Below are 18,459 nucleotides of genomic sequence, written 5' to 3' on the forward strand. Positions count from 1 at the left end.
GAACAATTTTCCCAATTCAGTACTATGTTATGGTTATTTATTTATTTATATAGAATATATAATATCGAAATCTTCAAGATTATGGGACCAACAATACTATGAGGAACACTATTTCATGGTTTTCTTCTTTGTATATAATAAATGTTGGTGATTAAAGATTAAAAAGCTGCTTCCATGAACTCCGACCATAGAATCACGGCATCGAGCTTCATAATTAACCTTCTCAATTAATTACATGATCAGATGGCACTTTGGCAACAGTTAATTAACATTCCAATCTATAATAATTAATTGATTGCTAATATAATAGCAAAGCAGCCATTCTTTTTTATTTGATGCACCCATTTTCCATGACAAAGGACTAACAAGAGATCGTGGCGTTGTCTATGTGAATTTCGTGAGTTGAAGCCGCTCAATTACCTATAAAAAAAAGGTGACGAGATGTTAATGGTTCTCATTTGGTAATCATTTCATTTTTAATTTTTAATTTTCATAAGGGTATGGAGAAATGACGGTCGGAACGGAAGGTTGTGGTTGAAATGCACACAAAACGAAAACAATTTTATTTCTTTTCTAGTTTTTGTTTCATTCATTCCCCTTCACAGACAATGTGCACAATTTTAAGCATTTTCATTGCTTATTTCTAGCCTAATGGCTACACATAAAAAGTGTTTCTTGAATAGATCTGTGAAATCTCTCACAAAGTCCAAGAAAATAATCGGAGGCTACCACATTCAGACAAGAAAATAGGGTCATTTCCTCATTTCTTCCGCATTTGATATCCATCCAGTAAGGCCAAACAACAGAAGCATAAACGGTTGCCAAAAGGAGAGAGAAAAAAAAACCAATGGAATGGAGAAAAATGCTCAAGTAATTGGATTAACAAAAGCTTCCACATATCCCCAACCATCATCAATATCAGGTCCTACCCAATAACCAGATATGATCATGTAGCTACAAGAATCTACATTCAAACAACAATACATTCTTTCAAAATGAGGTTTTGAGGGGGTTAAAAGATGATCTTGACAACTCCGATTCAAAGACGATATGCCCGTATTTGTCCTGCAGGAGGCAGAAGGCTTTGCAGCTGCAAATGTAATTCATACAGTTAGCTTAAACAGAGCAAGCAGGAACAATATGGTTGAGAGTTCCATGAAAATATGACTAAAGAGAATAGCATCTTGATAGGCTAAGGCTTATTCTGTTCACCATGAAAAATGGAATGCCTTTAAAGTATTAAAAGAAGAGACTTTTAGTTTAAGTTCTTTTCTATTCTTTCATGATCTGTTATATTCAATTGAGATATATTATCCATAGAAAAGGGAGCTTACTAGTACCTTGAAGAGATTCTAACTTGCTGAAAAATCAGCAAACTTGGGCTGAAGTTACCCTTCACACTGGACTCATGTTGGAACACCCCAACCTGACATACGATTTCGAACCTTGAGAGGTTCTAGTAATTCAAATACATCCTCAGCCTAATGCTATTATGCAATTGATCTCTAATGCTCATATTTTTGGTATTTTTTTCTACACCTAACCATGTGATTTGACTACAATTTTAAGATAACAATGAATACAAAATGAAGATCAACATATTGCATTCTCCCCTCGAAAAGTACTCAAGGACTGCATAGATTCAATAGAATATCAAGTTTTGGACTCTCTAGATTTGAGGAACAGTTAGAGGAATATTTAGTTTTCTAATCTTGCCAAAAATTTGGTTTGTACATTGGTAGTCCTACGAGTTAATGATAGATTTTGGGTTTATTTGTTCCTTCCATCTCTTTCACTATTATTTTTTCTTCTATCCATTCTCTCAAGCAACATAAAAACTAAAGGCTACATATTTTGGAAAAATACTTTCATAACATCTTTTAACTTCTTACTTACTCATTGGCTTAAGTCTCTTCCTCTGCTATTTATAAGGCAAAATATATTGTACACTCCTCTAATGAATGGAAATTATTATCAAATAATTAAAAGACAACCAATTCAGGGTATGCACAAAATCTTTCAAACTTGGGTTGAGTACCACAATTACAAGGTAGGTCTGGTTTCTTGACTGAAAAAAAGAGAGGTAGTTCTGGTTTCAGCTATAAGTAGGCAGCTAGGCTAAAGTTCATGAGAGTATGCTGTCAGGCTCGGCGGAATAAAATTACACTGAAAACCAATATCTAAGTAAGCTCAAGCATGGTTCAAGTTTTGCTAATTACCAATGTTCGAAATACTTGAAATGAGAGAGAGAGAGAGAGAGAGAGAGCCGACGACTCCTAGGAGACAGAGGCAGCGTTTTCTTTGAAGTCAGGAAAAAAAAATTTGGACCGGACCCGCCCAGGCCGCCTAGGCGGGCGATTTTTAATATCTTATGAAACCTAATCATATCCAAGTATAACAGTAAGCATAACTGGCAATTGAGAAAAGAGATTGAAGAAGAAAACCTGTTCCTGAAGTTGGTTGGCTTGAAAGTCCAACAAAAGCTGATTTTCTCGGAGCTATTTCCTGGAGTTTAATAATATCAACAAAAATCATCAATAAAAAAGATTGGAACACAAATTATTTTTCAAATCCCCAAAGCATTTTCCCACTCCTGCTTTCAAATCCCAAGTTTTCTAAGATTGTTTCAGCAGCAGAAGGATAAAAGCTAGGGTTTTTTTGTTGACGACAAGTTGGGTAAATGTGAACTTACCTTTGTGAACCAATGTGAAGCTGAGAGAGGTACAGAGAGAGTCATGGACACGAGGCACGCCATTGAAGCTTTCAACTTTGAGTCTCTTTCTTCTTTTTTTATGAAAGTCTCTTTCTTTCCTTTCTTCAGCTCAGTGTCAGTACTGGGCAATAATAAACGACTCTCAACGGTGTCGTTTCTTTTGAAGTTTCGCCCTAAAAATTTCCGAACTATAATTACCAAACCCAACCCGACCCAAATGCGTATCAAGCTCATTCGGAGGCCCATTCACAAGTAAAACCCGTAGCATGAATTCCAAGCCTAAAGAAGAAGTATGAGCCCGAAGGTTCAACAATGAAGAGTCATTCTACAGTGAGGGTCTAAAATATGGCCTTTAGATAAGATCATATCTTTTAACTATTAGATTAGACTAACTAATTTAATTTAACGGTTAATCAATTTAATCCAATGATTAAGAGATAGGGTTTCATCTAAGGGCCATATATTAGGCCCTCACTATAGAATTCTTGCAACAATGAAGGCCTTCGATATTTTGTTTTTAATATAATTAATATTGGTAAAGGGGGATTCTTTCACATAACCTCGAGTGCAGGGATACCAATATCTCACTTCACATTCATCTTGTGTTCCAGTGGCATCAAGCTGCATTTTGTATATGCATTAAGGGGGAAATGTAGGGAAGTTCTTGCAACCTATCTTTTTTTCATTTCTTGAATGCAGGCCAGAGTGGAGGGAAGAATATAACATATGCAGACTCCATACTTTTCTCATGATTTATTTTCGCTGTCCCTTCCATTCCATTTTTAACAGGGAAACTAACGTAACAAGTATGGGAGTTGGAGTCTTAACAATGGGCTAGACTGAAGTTTTCTTTTTGTGAGCTTTTAGAACGCATTTTATTTCTTGATATTATTGTAATTGTGTATGGAATTGTTGGCTTATGGCTGGAATTGTTTGGGGGATTTTATTTTTATTCCATTTATTCTCTTGAGGGTTAATTGATTTTCTAAAATAAAATTAGAAAGAGTGAGACCTTATTGAAGGCTTATGATATAAAGAGGGCCCAAAACGCAAATTTAAAATTTGGATAAATTATTCAAATGGCCCTCAAACTTATACCCAATTTATATTTTGGTCATTCAATTAAATTATTCGTTCAAATGATCCATCAACTCTATATTAATCATTCCATTAATCCTACCGTTACATTATGTTAATATTGCCGTCAAATGTAAGAGTAAAACCTTCCATAACCATCCTATGTTCCCCAAATAGGTGATACAGTTGTGATATAGGGCAAATACATATGTCAAAAGTCTTATTTACCCCCATAATAGTCCTTGTTAACAAAAAATGAAACGATAGGACCAAAGTGCCGATTAATAAAGAATTAGTGGACTATTTGAACGAATAATTTAGTTTAGAAACCAAAATATAAATCAGATACAAATTTGAAGACCATTTGAATAATTTATCTTAAAAAAATTTGTTTCGGAAAGGTTAAGTGATCCATGTTTTAGGACCAAGAGGCCTAACCCCTCACCCACAATCCCCTCATTATCACCTTAAGGAATAATAAACTAGAAATGAGAAGAAGAAATAAATACGGGGTCAAACTAATCCCCACCTCCAAAGAAAATTTAAAAAGTAAAAAGGGTTACTGCTAAATCACAAGATCATTGTCAACGCTCAGAAAAATTCTTCATCCACTCAAACTCTTTAAATCGACTGATTTGACAACATAACAATAAAAATAAAAAAATAAAAGGGAGGAGAAAGAATATATTAGTTAAAGAACAGTTAAAATTCTCTTATTCTACAATAATCGTACAGGATGATCGCTTAGAGTATCTTTCCGAAGCAAAACAAAAAACTTCCAAGGGAAACACCGAGATAAATTTACCTGAAACCAGATGAAGAGTGTCAGTACAACGGGCGTATCTCCAACTGTATAGACATCAGTTGCAGTGTATGAAACTAAATGTCCCTCACAAACCCTATGGGACAAGAACAAGAAATTGCCAAGAAACCCAGATATGACGGCGAATTTTATACATAAAGGACATACATTTCAGTATGAGAAGGTACAGGTTGCACTTCATTTGAGCTCCTCTTCAACTTGTGCTTCGATTTCTTATCCCGCTTCTTACTTCTGAAAACCAGTCAAAGTTTGGCATTAATACAGAACAAAAGGGCACCAGATTAAATGTGACTATTTCTAGATAAGGAATAGCATACTCGTCATGTGAACTAAGACCCCAACAAGATTTCAGTTTTCGGTTGATGTGCTTGAGATCCTTGTCTGAAGGAAACTTGTATTTTCTTGCCTGCGTATACATTAGCCAGGAAGAAAAGCAGATTGGAAAATGAAACCAAAAAGTTATCAGATTAAATTTTTTGAAATCCTGAACTTAATCATCTAGCTTTATGACATAATTTTCACAAATGTTCGTGCTGTATCGCAGAGTCAATGGAGTTTGCATCACACTTGTATGTAGATTGCAACGAATTTATACCCAAGAATCTATTGCATTAAGGAATTCAACTAGCTCTGAAACGGTATGTTCAGAACTCTGACGAGAGAGAATGCTCCTCAGGTATCTGAAAATGAGCATACATGAAAGAAGGTTTATTAGTATTGTCCAACAACAAACACCCCCTCCCCATCCCAACAATTTAATGTCAATATGTAAACAATTCTACTTGAGCAGCCAATAGGGAAGTTGGGGGGAAGGCAGAAGTAGAACTATACAGGAAAAAGAAAAAAAAAAAAAAACAATAAAAACAATAGGAAATCTAAAGTTCGAATCAGAACCTCTCAAAGTCAACAACTTTGTGCACCTGATTTGCACTACGCAAAGCAGCCAATGCCAACTGCATCAAATTAAGATGGGCAAGTTAAAGATGATGTATATATTATCCATGAGAGAGAGAGAGAGAGAGAGAGGAGTTCAGTAAAGGCCACATTATTTTTCTTATCTTTCGGTTGGGCTCTATCTCAGTGTATACGAAATGACCAACTTCTCTTCCAACTCATAAAATTCATTAAATGCTGCTCCTAACACCCTAGTAACTCTCCAACCAAATCCTAATACTCAAACCTAAAATGGGTAAAGTATTTCGATTCTTTAGCGAAACTTTCCAATTAAGTTGCAAAACTTATGTTTGATATTTAAAATTAATGACCAAATTCTGAGCTTGAACGGCTAGAAGCTTGAATGGCAAATCGTACCTGCCCAGGAGGGAATAGAAGTGGTGCATCCGTGAGCATGATTTTATCCACTTCCATCTTTGCAGCATGAAGCAAATTCTACAAATCATTCCATCAAAAAAATATTTAGCTGGTTAAGCAAAAGCCAGATTACCCTCATCAAAAGAACTACATTTTCCACTAAATGGGAAATTCATTTGCAACCATTATATTGCACCCCAGGAAAAACGTTACACACAAAGCTGATTAGTGATATTTGGCTCATGTGCAGGGGAGTGGGACTTTCGGAGTTCTTCCTTTGACAGAAGTGAACTGACAAAGTACTACCAATCTCAATAAATTCCTTGGAAATTTTATTTTTTTCTGTTATGTACATATTGACACAAGAACCAAATGAAACAGAATTATTCATTTAATTAAAAGACTTCCTCAGTGAATTACTTATAGTTTAAATTTATTAAATCATGCAGAAATATACATTGCTTGTGACTGGCTATTGGTTATTTAAAATGATTGCGGCAACTCAACAAAGAAAGACTCTTAAAGATTCAGTCGAATAGATGCCCTGTAACAGAACAGAAACTGAAAACACTATTCAGACATATACAATTAAAAAAACCCCAAACAATTACCTGCAGAATTTGGAGTCGATCATCGTTTATTCCACAGAATTCCTAGAAATGAACACTAATTGTCACCAAGTACACGCAAGGAACTTCTTAAAAAAAATTAAAATGCATACGAAAATAAAATATTAAAGATGCACTAGAGAAAACCAAGATAAATTTTAAGAAGTATCCCAAAAGAGTGGGAAATAGTAAAGTCAAAGCATCCTCGTAGAGCATTTTGTTGGGGAGGGAAGATGTGCAGAAATTTTTACCCCCATATCATCGATAAAACCTTCAATTGAGCGATATGGTGCATAAACAATAAGATCAAATTCCAAACTCTGCACAATAAAGGTATAGTGTTATATTAAACAAATAAAACAGAAACGAAGTAGAAACAACAAAGAAATGTGTGGCACATCCATGCCTGATAAACTATCATCTCATTATTGAGTATCATTTGATGATCCTGTGAGATCCCCTTACCAAGCTCCTCTGCTGATACGTGGTTTTCTTCTATTTTACAAGCTGCATATATACAGGTTAACCTGTGAACAATTCAATTAATTCAATTTAAACATCCACAAACAATTAGGTAGATGAAATGAATTGTTGCAATCATATAAGCTTAGGTAAATAAATATGAGAATAATGACCTGATTTTCTAGTGTCTCAACATCTTAGTGAATTTCTACCCAGAAGAATCAAATTTCACATAGAATCACATATGCATTGACAACTGACAGATATATTAAATAGATATAAGCCAACCTTACATTATATTTTTTGGATGATGTTGCATCACCGACCATTGTAGATAAAACCTTTTGAAATATATAAGAGCTGTTGCCTGCAAATGAAACCAATTAGACAAGGATAGTGCTCAAACTGATCAATTTTTTGTAGTTCTCACACTTCCTAAACTATTACCACTTCTTTTCTTCTGTCAAAATGGGAAGCCACATACCTGAACTTTATGAGGGAAGTGAAAGTTTTTGCACACTTCTTGAAGTTTATTTTCATAAAATACCCGCATAAACTGCTCCTCTTCAATGCTAATGGGTTTTGGACGAGAATGCTTGTCAGCTGTATTTAAAGACCAAAAAGTAAAGCAATTGAAAACCAGTTAAATATTCCAAAGCAGAAAAAAATAATAATAATAACTAACCAAGAACTTGTGAGACACATTAAAATAAAAAAGCTTTTACGTTTGTGCCTCACTTGTGTGTGTGTGTGGTGATAGGGAGTGGAACCTCAAAAGAGCATTACCATTATCTTTTGCAATAACTTGAGGTTCAGGGTATGATATTGTGCCATCAACATCTACTTCCATTAGTGTTGCTCCATACTTCACAAGAAATTATTTGTTAGAAGTAATTGAAAACAATCCATGCCGAATTTCAGAAAAAATAACTCATTTCCTATGGGACAAAATGCAAACATCTTCGACAACAAATACTAGAAAGAACATACAAAAACCTAAGAAGTAGTAGAAAAGGTATACTGTTAACCTTAAATAATCAATTAGAGACATTGCCTTAATTTCAACACATCCTCTGCTAGTCTGCATAGCTAGATAATATGTCCTTAAATTATCTATGAAGGTATACTCGATGCACTGGTATATATTTCCTCATTCCAACAAAAAAGCTCAATACGCTGAAGAATAAATATGCCAGAAAAAACAAATAAATATAAACAAAGCATAGTGGGTGAGATGTTCACAAAGCGGACCAAACAACAATAAAACAAATTTGCATGAAGTTACTAATGACTAGTTTTAATTAAAGAACAACAAGCTTGCAGTGACTAATGAAGCAAGACTCTGTACATACCTTCTCCAATGTTTGTATTGCTCTTTGATTAGCAGCCTTGTATTTACCGATCTATATCAGGGAACATGACACTAATAAGCACATACGAAATTTCAATTCAACTTCAAAGTACTGCAAACATTAAAGTCCCAACTCAAATAAGCCTTAAACCAAAACAAACAAAAAAGCTTTTTTCTTTAATTTCATCTAAATTGCTCCATTTTATAAGTTGGAAACCACATTCATTGTTTCCCCGAGCAATCAAATAGAGCATAAGGCAAGAACACCTAACAACGAAGATTACAAAATCAATTTAATTTAAAAAAACAAAACTTTTTAGTTTAGTTAAACTTAAAACAACTATAACAATGATAAAATAAACTCTATTTTCCTTCATTCCCTCAGCATCCAAACAGGCCCTAACTGAACATAAAAATCTGAAAAAGCAAAGACAGTATGGAGGTGAAATTACCAGTTCTTCAGGCGTGAAGATCCACTTGGCTCGGTGAGTCGAGGTCTGGAAATCAGCCATGTCAACTCGGAAACCCTAGCTCAGGTGCTTGCAGAAACAGACACGCACAAGAACTGAAATCAGTGTGAGCGTCTATGGAAGGAAGCTTTAGGTTTTGCTTTATCAAAAAAAAAAAAAAAGAGAAGGCTTTAGGTCTTGGACCTCTTCCTTATTCGCGACATAGGTAAGGTTTATGGAATTGACCCAAAAAAAAAAAAAAAAAAAAAAAAGGTAAGGTTTATGGATGGATGCGTATACCAACGACATGTAGTTTATGTTTGTTTTCCGTGGAGCACTTGCACAACACGGGGCTACACTTTTTTTCCCGCCTATTGTCCCGCCGATTTATTTTTGTCTTACAATGTGACGCGGAGACTTGTAAAATATAAAAGGGCACCACCATCTCTAGAGCAGCAAGGCAAAAGCATATTTGAGACGCTGAGCATATTTGACGGAACCAGAGAAGGACTCCTGAGCCCAATTCTCGCAGCCTACTTGCCCATGTGTAGACCCAAATATATGTGGAGCCCAGCCCACTAAAGTCGGACTAAGCTAACCACCAGTTACGCGCCCAGCTTTCTCAATTTTAAGGGTCCAGATTATTTTGTCTGTGAGCTCAAACCAACAGATTTCAATTTCAAATTTAAGTTGCAATAGGGGTATTAGCCCTTTTTTGATTTTTACAGATTATCCACCGAAAGATATTGTCGGCAGCGAGATCAAATTTAGACCTTGATTATGAAAAGAATGATATTTACTAACTCAACGAACTCGTTGGCTGAACACTTCTTTAATTGATGGTAAAATAACTCTTTCAGAGAAATATACTTTGAAAAAAACCAACAGCTACTCGTGAGATTGGTACATTTTGCCAGAGATCCTATCAAAGCTCGTCCTTCCAAAAGCTCCACCTTTTTGCTTTTAGAAATCCATCTTTTCAAAAGATATAACTTGTAACATATTTTGCACGAAACAGACTTTTGTACAATCCACATCCTACTTCTCTTGAACTGGAAATTCAGAACAAATTCCCAAAAATTTTAACCTTTTCTTCCACTATTACTTTGACAACACTATGAATTGAATAGACTGCAATTGGGCTTGAGACCATGGCCATAATTAAATTCCATTTGGACGAGACATACTTTGGTAAAGTAAGGATCTTTGCTGAGAATCTCTTATAAACAGGGTCTCTTCTTGTCCTCTACCAACCTGACCAAATTACTTGAAGAGATTGACAAGTTGGTTGGTATGAAATTGAAATGTGACAATGATTTAAGAATCTGCTCACTCACTTTGATCTGATATCTTTTGGCTTTAAAAACCAATTAGGTGCACTTCTTATTCACTACGCAATTCACATTTTTGTAAAAGGCTCTCAAAATTGGGACCTCACACTCACTGCATTGAGCATTGAGCAATTCACATGCGTTGTTGCAGTTTAGCTTTTCTCTTTTTCCTTCTTTCTTTCTGTGCACAAGGACCCAAGTGCCTCTGTCCCAATTTGATTCCATGGCCTTGTCTACCCAATTTAAGCTCGACTGAGACATTGGGAAGCACCAACCAAGCTTTTCAAAATGCATCATGCATGCATCTGGTCCATTCCTTTTATTTTTATTTTTAGTGAGTGAATAATTTTTTGGCATACTTGGGTGTAAATGCCTTTATATTTTCTTTGTCTTTTGAGTAATCCATTTACATAAAGTTTGTGGCACTTTTTTTATATATTATTGTGTGTTGAGAGAATTCATAGTATTCTCGTCTCAATCAACAATTTGTTAATATAGATTAAAATTCTTTGCATTTAGTGCAAGTTTTCACATGAAAACATTCTCTTTGATGCGTCGAGCTATAATGGAATTGAGTTAATATCGTTTTAACGATCAAATTTTATTGTTTTTCATTATAATTGTCTTTCAAACTAACCAAAAATAATCAGAAAATAAATACAATGTTGAGAGAGTAAATAAGAATCCAATTCTCATCATAATTGTACAGAATAATAGAGCACATCATATTATGAATTGTAGCTTAGTGGAAAAAAAAAAGGACTTTTTGCTATATAAAGAAATATATTTGACATTCATAGTGGATGAAAGCGTGAGTAAAAACCCAAGGATAAAAGCGCATGGGTTAATCGGATTACCCAGTGGTAAAACTTTCTCTCTCTTCCCATGGTGGCGGAGGCTGACTGGGCATCAGGGCCAGTTGTGGGCCAGCTTTGATGTGCTGCGATTCCATGGGACCCACTTATACATCACTTCATCGTCGTCAAATCCAGTTAACCCCATACGGCAAAACCCAACGCAACCCATCACATCTTTTATATTTTTGGTCTGTCCTTTCTCCTTACTTTTGCTTTTTGATTTTTGGTCAGTCTCTTTACTCCTTAATTATTTTTAAAACCAAGGAAAATAAAAAGAATAATTAACAAACCAGGTATGCTTTGCTTTGGTGCCAATGCCCACAATTCTCTCTCTCTCTCTCGTACTCAAAAGTATTATATATAGATATAGTTTTATAAAAATAAAAATATAGAAAAAAATCCAATAAATTCAAAACCCATTTGAATTGAAGGAAAGAATCTCAGTATAAAATAAAATAAAATAAAATAAAATAAATGTTTCCAAATTGCCAATAAAAAATATAGCAGAAGTGTTTGTTTTGATGACAATCAATGGCCATGCTTATTCATTTGTACTCTCAATTATCTTTGAGTAGGTAGTAAGAATCTTTTGCAAAAAAGTTTATGGCCCTAATAATGTAACTTTTCCCTCCTTCTCTGTCCTATGTAAGTAACTTGTTAATTATTATTTTGTAAGCCTTTTACATTACTCCCACATATTATTATAAATGCAAATGTTAAAAAATATATTAAAGAAAAGCAGATACTAGACAATGGCAACTTTATTTCTTACAGAGAAACACTTCAAATCTAATACTTTAGAAAAACAAAATATAAAGTTGGCTTTTTAAGGACCCAAATTTAATAAATGACATTTGAAATATGTCATAATTCATGTCACCGTTCTTTAGATAAAAATAAAAATGAAGATAAAATCAAAAGCGCCCGTGTTGAACTTTAAATTTCCTAACTGATCAAGACATGATAAATTCAAGTAACGTCGAGACAAATGCCCAACTGATTTCTAAGAGCTCATCTCTACTTTTTCATTGTTTATCTACGTCATATAAGCCATGGAACACGAAATATGTATGTTGGCTTCATTGAAAGGAGGAGAGGAACAAGTTATTTTTTAAAATAGTGGTAAGAAGTGAAGAATGTGAATATGCGTGTAAAAATAAAGCAAATCCAATTGAGTTTTGTATAACGAGAATGAGAAACCAGTGATGGTTCGTTCTCATGTATATGGTAAGTGAGAAGTTTGGGTTTATTTATTTATACAATTTAGTTCTTCAAGTGTTACATATATGTGGCAGTTCTCATGTAATTTTTATAGCATAGTGGTGTTAGAATTTTAGTAAATTTGATAAAAATATATATATATATATATTTAAAATTTTATGTAAAAAGTCTTATTCTTTTGTCTTTTTTAATGAAAAGGTAAATAGAAAATGTAACTACTACCCTTTTAATAATTATTTTAGTTTTGGAAATTTGCCATCACTATCATTAAAAAATAATTTACTGCCACTATAATAATTGCTCTCTCTATGTTTTCTTTTCTTTTCTTTTACACTTGATTTCAATTGGGGTGTGTTTGGATGCTTTCCCATCAGATTCTTCACTCAGGGGACACACACAGCTTTTGAAGATCCAAACCATCCATCAATGCCACATAACCCTGCTTAGCTCTCTCTCTCTCTTCAAAATTAGGGTTTTTTTTCCCTATATATCTCCATTGTCACCCCCAATGTTGCACTAAATTACATCACAACCACTTTGATAGTCGAATTCTCCCACCTAGTTTCTGAAACACAGAGCTTTGGGATTGGGTTTGGTGGGAAAGTCTCTGACTTGGGTTATATCACAGATCACACTGTGGGAAATTCCCCTGTTTTTGCTGATTTTTCTGAAGATTTTATGGGTTTTCTTCGTGCCCATTTGATTTGTTGACTTTTAGACTCAGAATTTAATCAGAAGGCGCTGAGATTGAAACATATCAAATTTTATGCATAGTGCATGGAGTGGATTGTGGAGGCAGTGCGTAATTTCCAGAGATTTTTGTGTTGAAGGGTTGTGATTTGGGATTGGTGGTTTGGTTCCATACAAATTTGAGGTTTTGGGGGAGTTTGGTTTTGATTTGGTGGCCCTGCATGTGTAAGCTTTAAGGGTCCTCTGCTCAGTTGTGGAGGATCCTACTACTAAGAAAGAAAGAAAAGAAAAAAAAAAGAAAAAAAAAAAAAAAAAAAAAAAACAGAGAATAGGGGTTTTGAAGTGTGATTTATAAAGTGTTAGTAATTTGTGTGATGAACAGTACCGAGTTTTTGCGGCAAATAATCAAGTGGGAAGGTGTTGAATTTTGCAGCTTGTGGATTGGTTTTGGGCAAAAAATTTGCATTATTTATATATATAAATCTATCTAATTTGGTGGGAAATGTTTGGTTCTGGTCCGGGTACTGCACATGAAAGCAGAGGACTTTCTGGACCGGTTCTATTTCCAACGCGGTTTGTTTGGCCTTATGGCGGAAGGAGGGTGTTTCTCAGTGGTTCTTTCACAAGGTGTGGCATCGAAATGACCATTTTCACTTAATAGTTCTTGTTATTTGAATGATAATCGTTTATCCTGTCAAAGGAGCTCAATGTATCATTGAATATGTGATATGGATTTATATTTGATTTTCTGTATGCGCAGGTGGTTAGAACATATACCTATGTCTCCAGTGGAGGGCTGCCCAACTGTTTTTCAAGTTGTTTGGAACTTAACGCCAGGATATCACCAGGTTTATTTTATACACTAATTATCAACGCTATTATACCCAGTTCAGCTTTCTGAAGTCTAAACCCTTACTTATTGTCCTCATCTCTTGCACTATAATGATTGGTAGGTATTGATATGGGTAACTGTCATGTGCTCTGCTCTGCTTAGTTGAGTTTGGTTGCATAAGGGATAAGCAATGTACTATTATGGAACAGGATTAGTGATTTATGCTGTATCATTGTCTGCTCCTTTGCTACATTATAAGTGAAGAAATATTTCTGTAGGAAACATTGTAAAACCGTTCAGCATGAGCAGCTATCAGGCTTCTCTTGTTCTGTAAATATCACCTTCCTAATTGTGGTAAAGCACTGGTTTAATAAGGATAAGCAACACTTTCCATTGTCTACTGAAGGACCGTTTGACAGTACTCATTAGTAAGCTCTATCAGGCCCTCAACTACCAAATACATAAAAAATGTTGCTGGACGAGTTTGAATTGGCGGAACACAAAAGTGACTATTCCTCTCCTTTGGTTTGGAATGAGCTAACAAGGGTTAACTTTTCATCATCAAAATACATGAGCTGTGAACCCCTACAAATCATTGCATTGATATTGTGTTGTGAGAACTGCCCCTATATGGTTTAATGTATGTAGGGGAAAGATAATATTACCATTCACTATATGCTTGTTGTGCTCTATCTATAATGCTCCTAATATGCTGATACATCCTTGTTGCTACCTACCTGTGGTGGCCAAACCAAGGGTTAGATATGCTTTCTCACTGGCACATCATACATTATGAATAAGTCTCATGCTGATATCAGATGTGTTGTTTCCATTAATTGCAGTACAAATTTTGTGTTGACGGTGAATGGCGGCATAATGAGCAGCAGCCTTTTGTTACTGGGAATTGTGGAACTGTAAATACCATCTTTCTAGCTGGGGAACCAGATATGGTTCCTACTAGTTTCAGTCCTGAGACTTCTGGCAGATCCAACATGGATGTAGATGATGATGTATTTACACATGTGGTAAGTTTTTTGCTTGTATTTATATTGAGGGCCTTCAATACAGAATGGGTCATGTTGTAAGGCAGTCTATTGCAGGAAGCAGTTCCTAGGTTCTCACAGGCTGATCTTGACATCTCTCGACATCGTATATCTGTGTTCTTGTCCAGACATACTGCTTATGAGTTGCTTCCTGAGTCAGGCAAGGTTTGAATGCTTTACCCTTCTGCAGGTACTGTTTATAGTTAGTAGTTTATTTGGCTGACCGCTGTAATCTAGTAATTGTGTTAACATTGCAGGTCATTGCCTTGGATGTTAATTTACCTGTGAAGCAAGCATTCGATATCCTACATGAACAGGTAAATGTCTTTTCCACAAAAACATGTGCACACTTCCACTTAATTCCCCAGCTTTCCTAATTTGATTGTCTTTGTTCAATATACATCAGTTTTTTGGACATCTATGCTGCTTAAACAATTCGTGCTTGGTAATAATTTGCATTTTGTGGTTATCTTTATCCTTGGTTGCTAATATAAGTTCCGTTCAGGGAGTACCTGTGGCACCACTCTGGGATTTTGGCAAGGGCCAATTTGTTGGAGTTCTTAGTGCATTGGACTTCATCCTAATTTTGAAAGAGGTGTGTCATGTGTAAAATTTGTCATTCCTTATTGCTGGTGTATGGTTATGCTAGTTTTGGATGAAACACAGTAAGATACATATACAAATACTCAGAAGCATCTGTGTGTTTGAAAGTTTAAATTTTTTGAGGTGCACATGTAACTAAGATGCTTCTAAGCTTCAACTATGTTGCAAGGTACATAGTAAGCTTGTTCTTGTGAAGTTTCCCTTATTGAACGTTCATAATTTAGACATGTATCATCTTTCCTTCCTGGCAACACCAACCTAATGTTGCATGCCTATTTTTCATTTTCCAAACCTTGCCGGAGTTACATATTTCGTTTTCCAAATAACCTTTAAGTTCTTCATTCTCCTCACTGTGAAAACTGTTTTATGCGGCTCATGAGTTTTCATGGATGGCAATCTCAGATTGTCGTTCTTAATATCATTAGCCATTTTTCCTTTTTGGTGTGTGGACTGCATGCTTGATTCTTGAAACGTATCTTGCTTTATAGATGTTGGTGACCTTGGCATTTGTTTTGTTTTTTGAAATTCACTCTCACTTATACACAGACAAGCACTTCCTAGTTCATTTTCAGTTGATTAAAATGTATGGCTTTTATGAAAGCTTGGGAAACATGGGTCCAACTTAACTGAGGAACAGCTTGAGACTCATACTATAGCAGCATGGAAAGAAGCAAAATTACGTCTAAACAGACAACTTGATGGCAATGGGAGATGCTATCCACGACGTTTGGTCTCTGTAAGTTTCTCCTGAGGCTCTAATTTATATTATCTCTTGAAATGAAATATTTCCCTTTGAAATTATATAATAATAAATTTGTATACCTTTTTCAGCCTTTTGGTTAAGATCTAGTATATTATAGTTCATAAATTTATGTAATGTTTTCTTTTAAACAATTTGGAAAAGTTGGTACTTCATTATGACTGCATTTATACGTGAAGCATATATATGCTCATGAAAATTTTCAAATGTAGAAAAATGGGATTACATATGCACTAAGGGTAGCTAAAATCTGCATGTTCTTTCTTAAGGGTTCTGGTACTGAATTACGGCAGAACATGGATTCACTGAAGTTTCTTGATTTCACATCATGATAATGCTTATTCGTATGTGTACTGTTTTGATATGCAGGCTGGGCCTTATGATTCTCTCAAAGAAGTTGCTTTGGGAATTTTGCAAAACAAGGTGGCTACGATTCCAATTGTCGATTCTTCTTCACAGGATGGTTCATTGCCACAGCTATTGCATCTTGCTTCTCTTTCTGGAATACTAAAATGTAAGTTTTTCTCCAGTATTTTGGATAAGGTTAGGCATTTAGTTACTAATCCGTAACAAACCTTTCAGGCATATGCAGGCATTTTAGACATTCTTCTAGCTCCTTGCCCATTCTCCAACATCCTATATCTGAGTTCCCTATAGGTACATGGGTTCCAAATATTGGGGAGCCAAATGGACGGCCGTTGGCAATGTTGAGACCAAATTCATCTCTTGCTGATGCTCTGTCTTTGTTGGTACAAGGTTATATATCTTTTTTTCTAGCTATTTGCTTCACTACCCATAGTGGGTGATAATTCATCTCTTGCTGATGCCCTGTCTCTTTTGCAGCTGAAGTTAGTTCAATACCCATTGTAGATGAGAATGATTCGTTGCTGGATATTTATTCACGAAGGTGATATTCAAATTTTTTAAATTTATACGTGCATCAAGTTTTATGTATAACTAATCCTTTGTTCGTTAACCAATTGTGGAATGTGTCTGTTATATCTTCCCCAGTGATATTACCGCTTTGGCAAGAGATAAAGCTTATACACAGATTCACCTAGATGAATTGAGCATCTATCAGGTAAATTTTCACATTTGAAATGTTTGGTAATAAAAAAGTCAGGCGCAACATTAAAAGTTCCATGGACAATAACTGAAGTGCTTGTCTGACTATGATGTTGCAACTTGCAAACTTGTATTCCACCGCTTTGAGAACTGAATGTGCTTGTCTGCATTGTGTATTGTTGTAGACATTGCAACTGGGACAAGATGCAAATTCTCCTTATGGCTTCCTCAGTGGACAGAGATGTCAGATGTGTTTGCGATCGGATCCTTTGCATAAAGTGATCGAGCGCTTGGCTAATCCTGGTACGTTGCTTGCTCATCTGCATTAGTATTTTAGTATAATTAAAATAGCTTTCCTTTTATATTCTTTGCATTAGATAAATAGATATATATATATATATATATATATATATATTTCCTTCAGAAGTTGCTTCCTTTGTTTATATTTTTAGGGGTTAGGAGGCTGGTGATTGTGGAAGCTGGCAGCAAACGTGTAGAAGGGATTATTTCATTGAGTGATGTATTCAGGTTCTTGCTAGGCTAGCTATCTTAAAGATGTTGGCTACGATATACCAGGGCGTGGCTTGTGGCAGTGGCATTGGGGGTGATTTTCCTTTGGACACTTTTTTTATGTCTTACACATGCTGAATGGCTTCATTTAATCACTCAGATCTTTTACGGACCTCGTGTTTCGGAGCCCCATCTTTTGCTAGAATAGAAATTTCAAAGAGAATCTGTAAATTGTGAGGATTCAAAATTTCCCTTTTTCATTGGTATAAACCTATTTATCAACTCCACCTTGTCCGCGGTCTTTTATGTTAAAGCTAATAGAATGACTGCAAAAAGAATTTGGTGTAGTGTACTTGGCACCTCTTGCGGTACCTTGCATTGCAAGAAACTGGCAATTTAGATGTCGGGTTTTATTTCTCTCTTTGTTTTTTTGGGGGATGGCTTGTCAATATCTTACTGTGGTTGGTCAAAACTCAAAATACTTCTCAAGTTCCCATGAGACTTTTTCTTCCTCTTATGGCCCATGGGTGTCATGTCGAGTCTCACTAGCAGTGGCAAATAAGGTCAGCCGAGGTGTCGGTGCTGGATTTCTAATGATTAAGCTTGCTTGGATAGTAAATTTTGTTGTAGGTAATCCTAAAACTCTCCCTGAAAAATGAGTGACAAGCATTTTAATAGATTCCGTCCAAAAAGTAAAGGCATTTGAAAAGCTCCATCAGGGTATGCACAGAAACCATTTTACAAGATGAACAT

At 35.4% G+C, this 18,459-nt stretch overlaps 3 protein-coding genes across 4 annotated transcripts; 1 reads left to right on the forward strand and 2 right to left on the reverse strand.

The window, feature by feature from the left end:
• Positions 1–656: 656 nt before the first annotated feature.
• Positions 657–2,820, reverse strand: LOC117632466. The gene is made up of 3 exons (XM_034365947.1): positions 2,693–2,820; positions 2,445–2,505; positions 657–1,090 (listed from the first exon to the last, which is right to left on the reverse strand). The coding sequence occupies exons 1-3, from the start codon at positions 2,753–2,755 to the stop codon at positions 867–869; spliced, it is 348 nt and encodes a 115-aa protein (XP_034221838.1). The 5' UTR covers positions 2,756–2,820; the 3' UTR covers positions 657–866.
• Positions 2,821–4,331: 1,511 nt separating this feature from the next.
• On the reverse strand, positions 4,332–9,022 carry LOC117632465 (cyclin-H1-1-like). Of its 2 annotated transcripts, XM_034365945.1 has the most exons (14): positions 8,798–9,020; positions 8,347–8,397; positions 7,781–7,859; positions 7,479–7,597; positions 7,288–7,361; positions 6,939–7,059; positions 6,784–6,852; positions 6,536–6,577; positions 5,925–6,002; positions 5,508–5,566; positions 5,209–5,293; positions 4,931–5,019; positions 4,761–4,844; positions 4,332–4,595 (listed from the first exon to the last, which is right to left on the reverse strand). In XM_034365945.1, exons 1-14 carry the CDS (start codon positions 8,855–8,857, stop codon positions 4,592–4,594), a joined length of 1,014 nt encoding a protein of 337 aa, XP_034221836.1. In that variant the 5' UTR covers positions 8,858–9,020; the 3' UTR covers positions 4,332–4,591. The 2 variants fall into 2 exon arrangements, with proteins under 2 accessions (XP_034221836.1, XP_034221837.1); XM_034365946.1 differs by lacking the exon at positions 6,536–6,577 and having other exon boundaries at positions 8,798–9,022.
• Positions 9,023–12,507: 3,485 nt separating this feature from the next.
• Positions 12,508–18,123, forward strand: LOC117631480 (sucrose nonfermenting 4-like protein). The gene is made up of 13 exons (XM_034364669.1): positions 12,508–13,520; positions 13,654–13,741; positions 14,568–14,750; positions 14,826–14,933; positions 15,026–15,085; positions 15,274–15,363; positions 15,973–16,107; positions 16,501–16,645; positions 16,714–16,887; positions 16,975–17,038; positions 17,143–17,212; positions 17,382–17,499; positions 17,649–18,123. Exons 1-13 carry the CDS (start codon positions 13,396–13,398, stop codon positions 17,738–17,740), a joined length of 1,452 nt encoding a protein of 483 aa, XP_034220560.1. The 5' UTR covers positions 12,508–13,395; the 3' UTR covers positions 17,741–18,123.
• The last annotated feature ends 336 nt before the right edge of the window (positions 18,124–18,459 follow it).

Source organism: Prunus dulcis, chromosome 6 (assembly GCF_902201215.1).
Source record: "Prunus dulcis chromosome 6, ALMONDv2, whole genome shotgun sequence".
NCBI lineage: Eukaryota > Viridiplantae > Streptophyta > Magnoliopsida > Rosales > Rosaceae > Prunus > Prunus dulcis.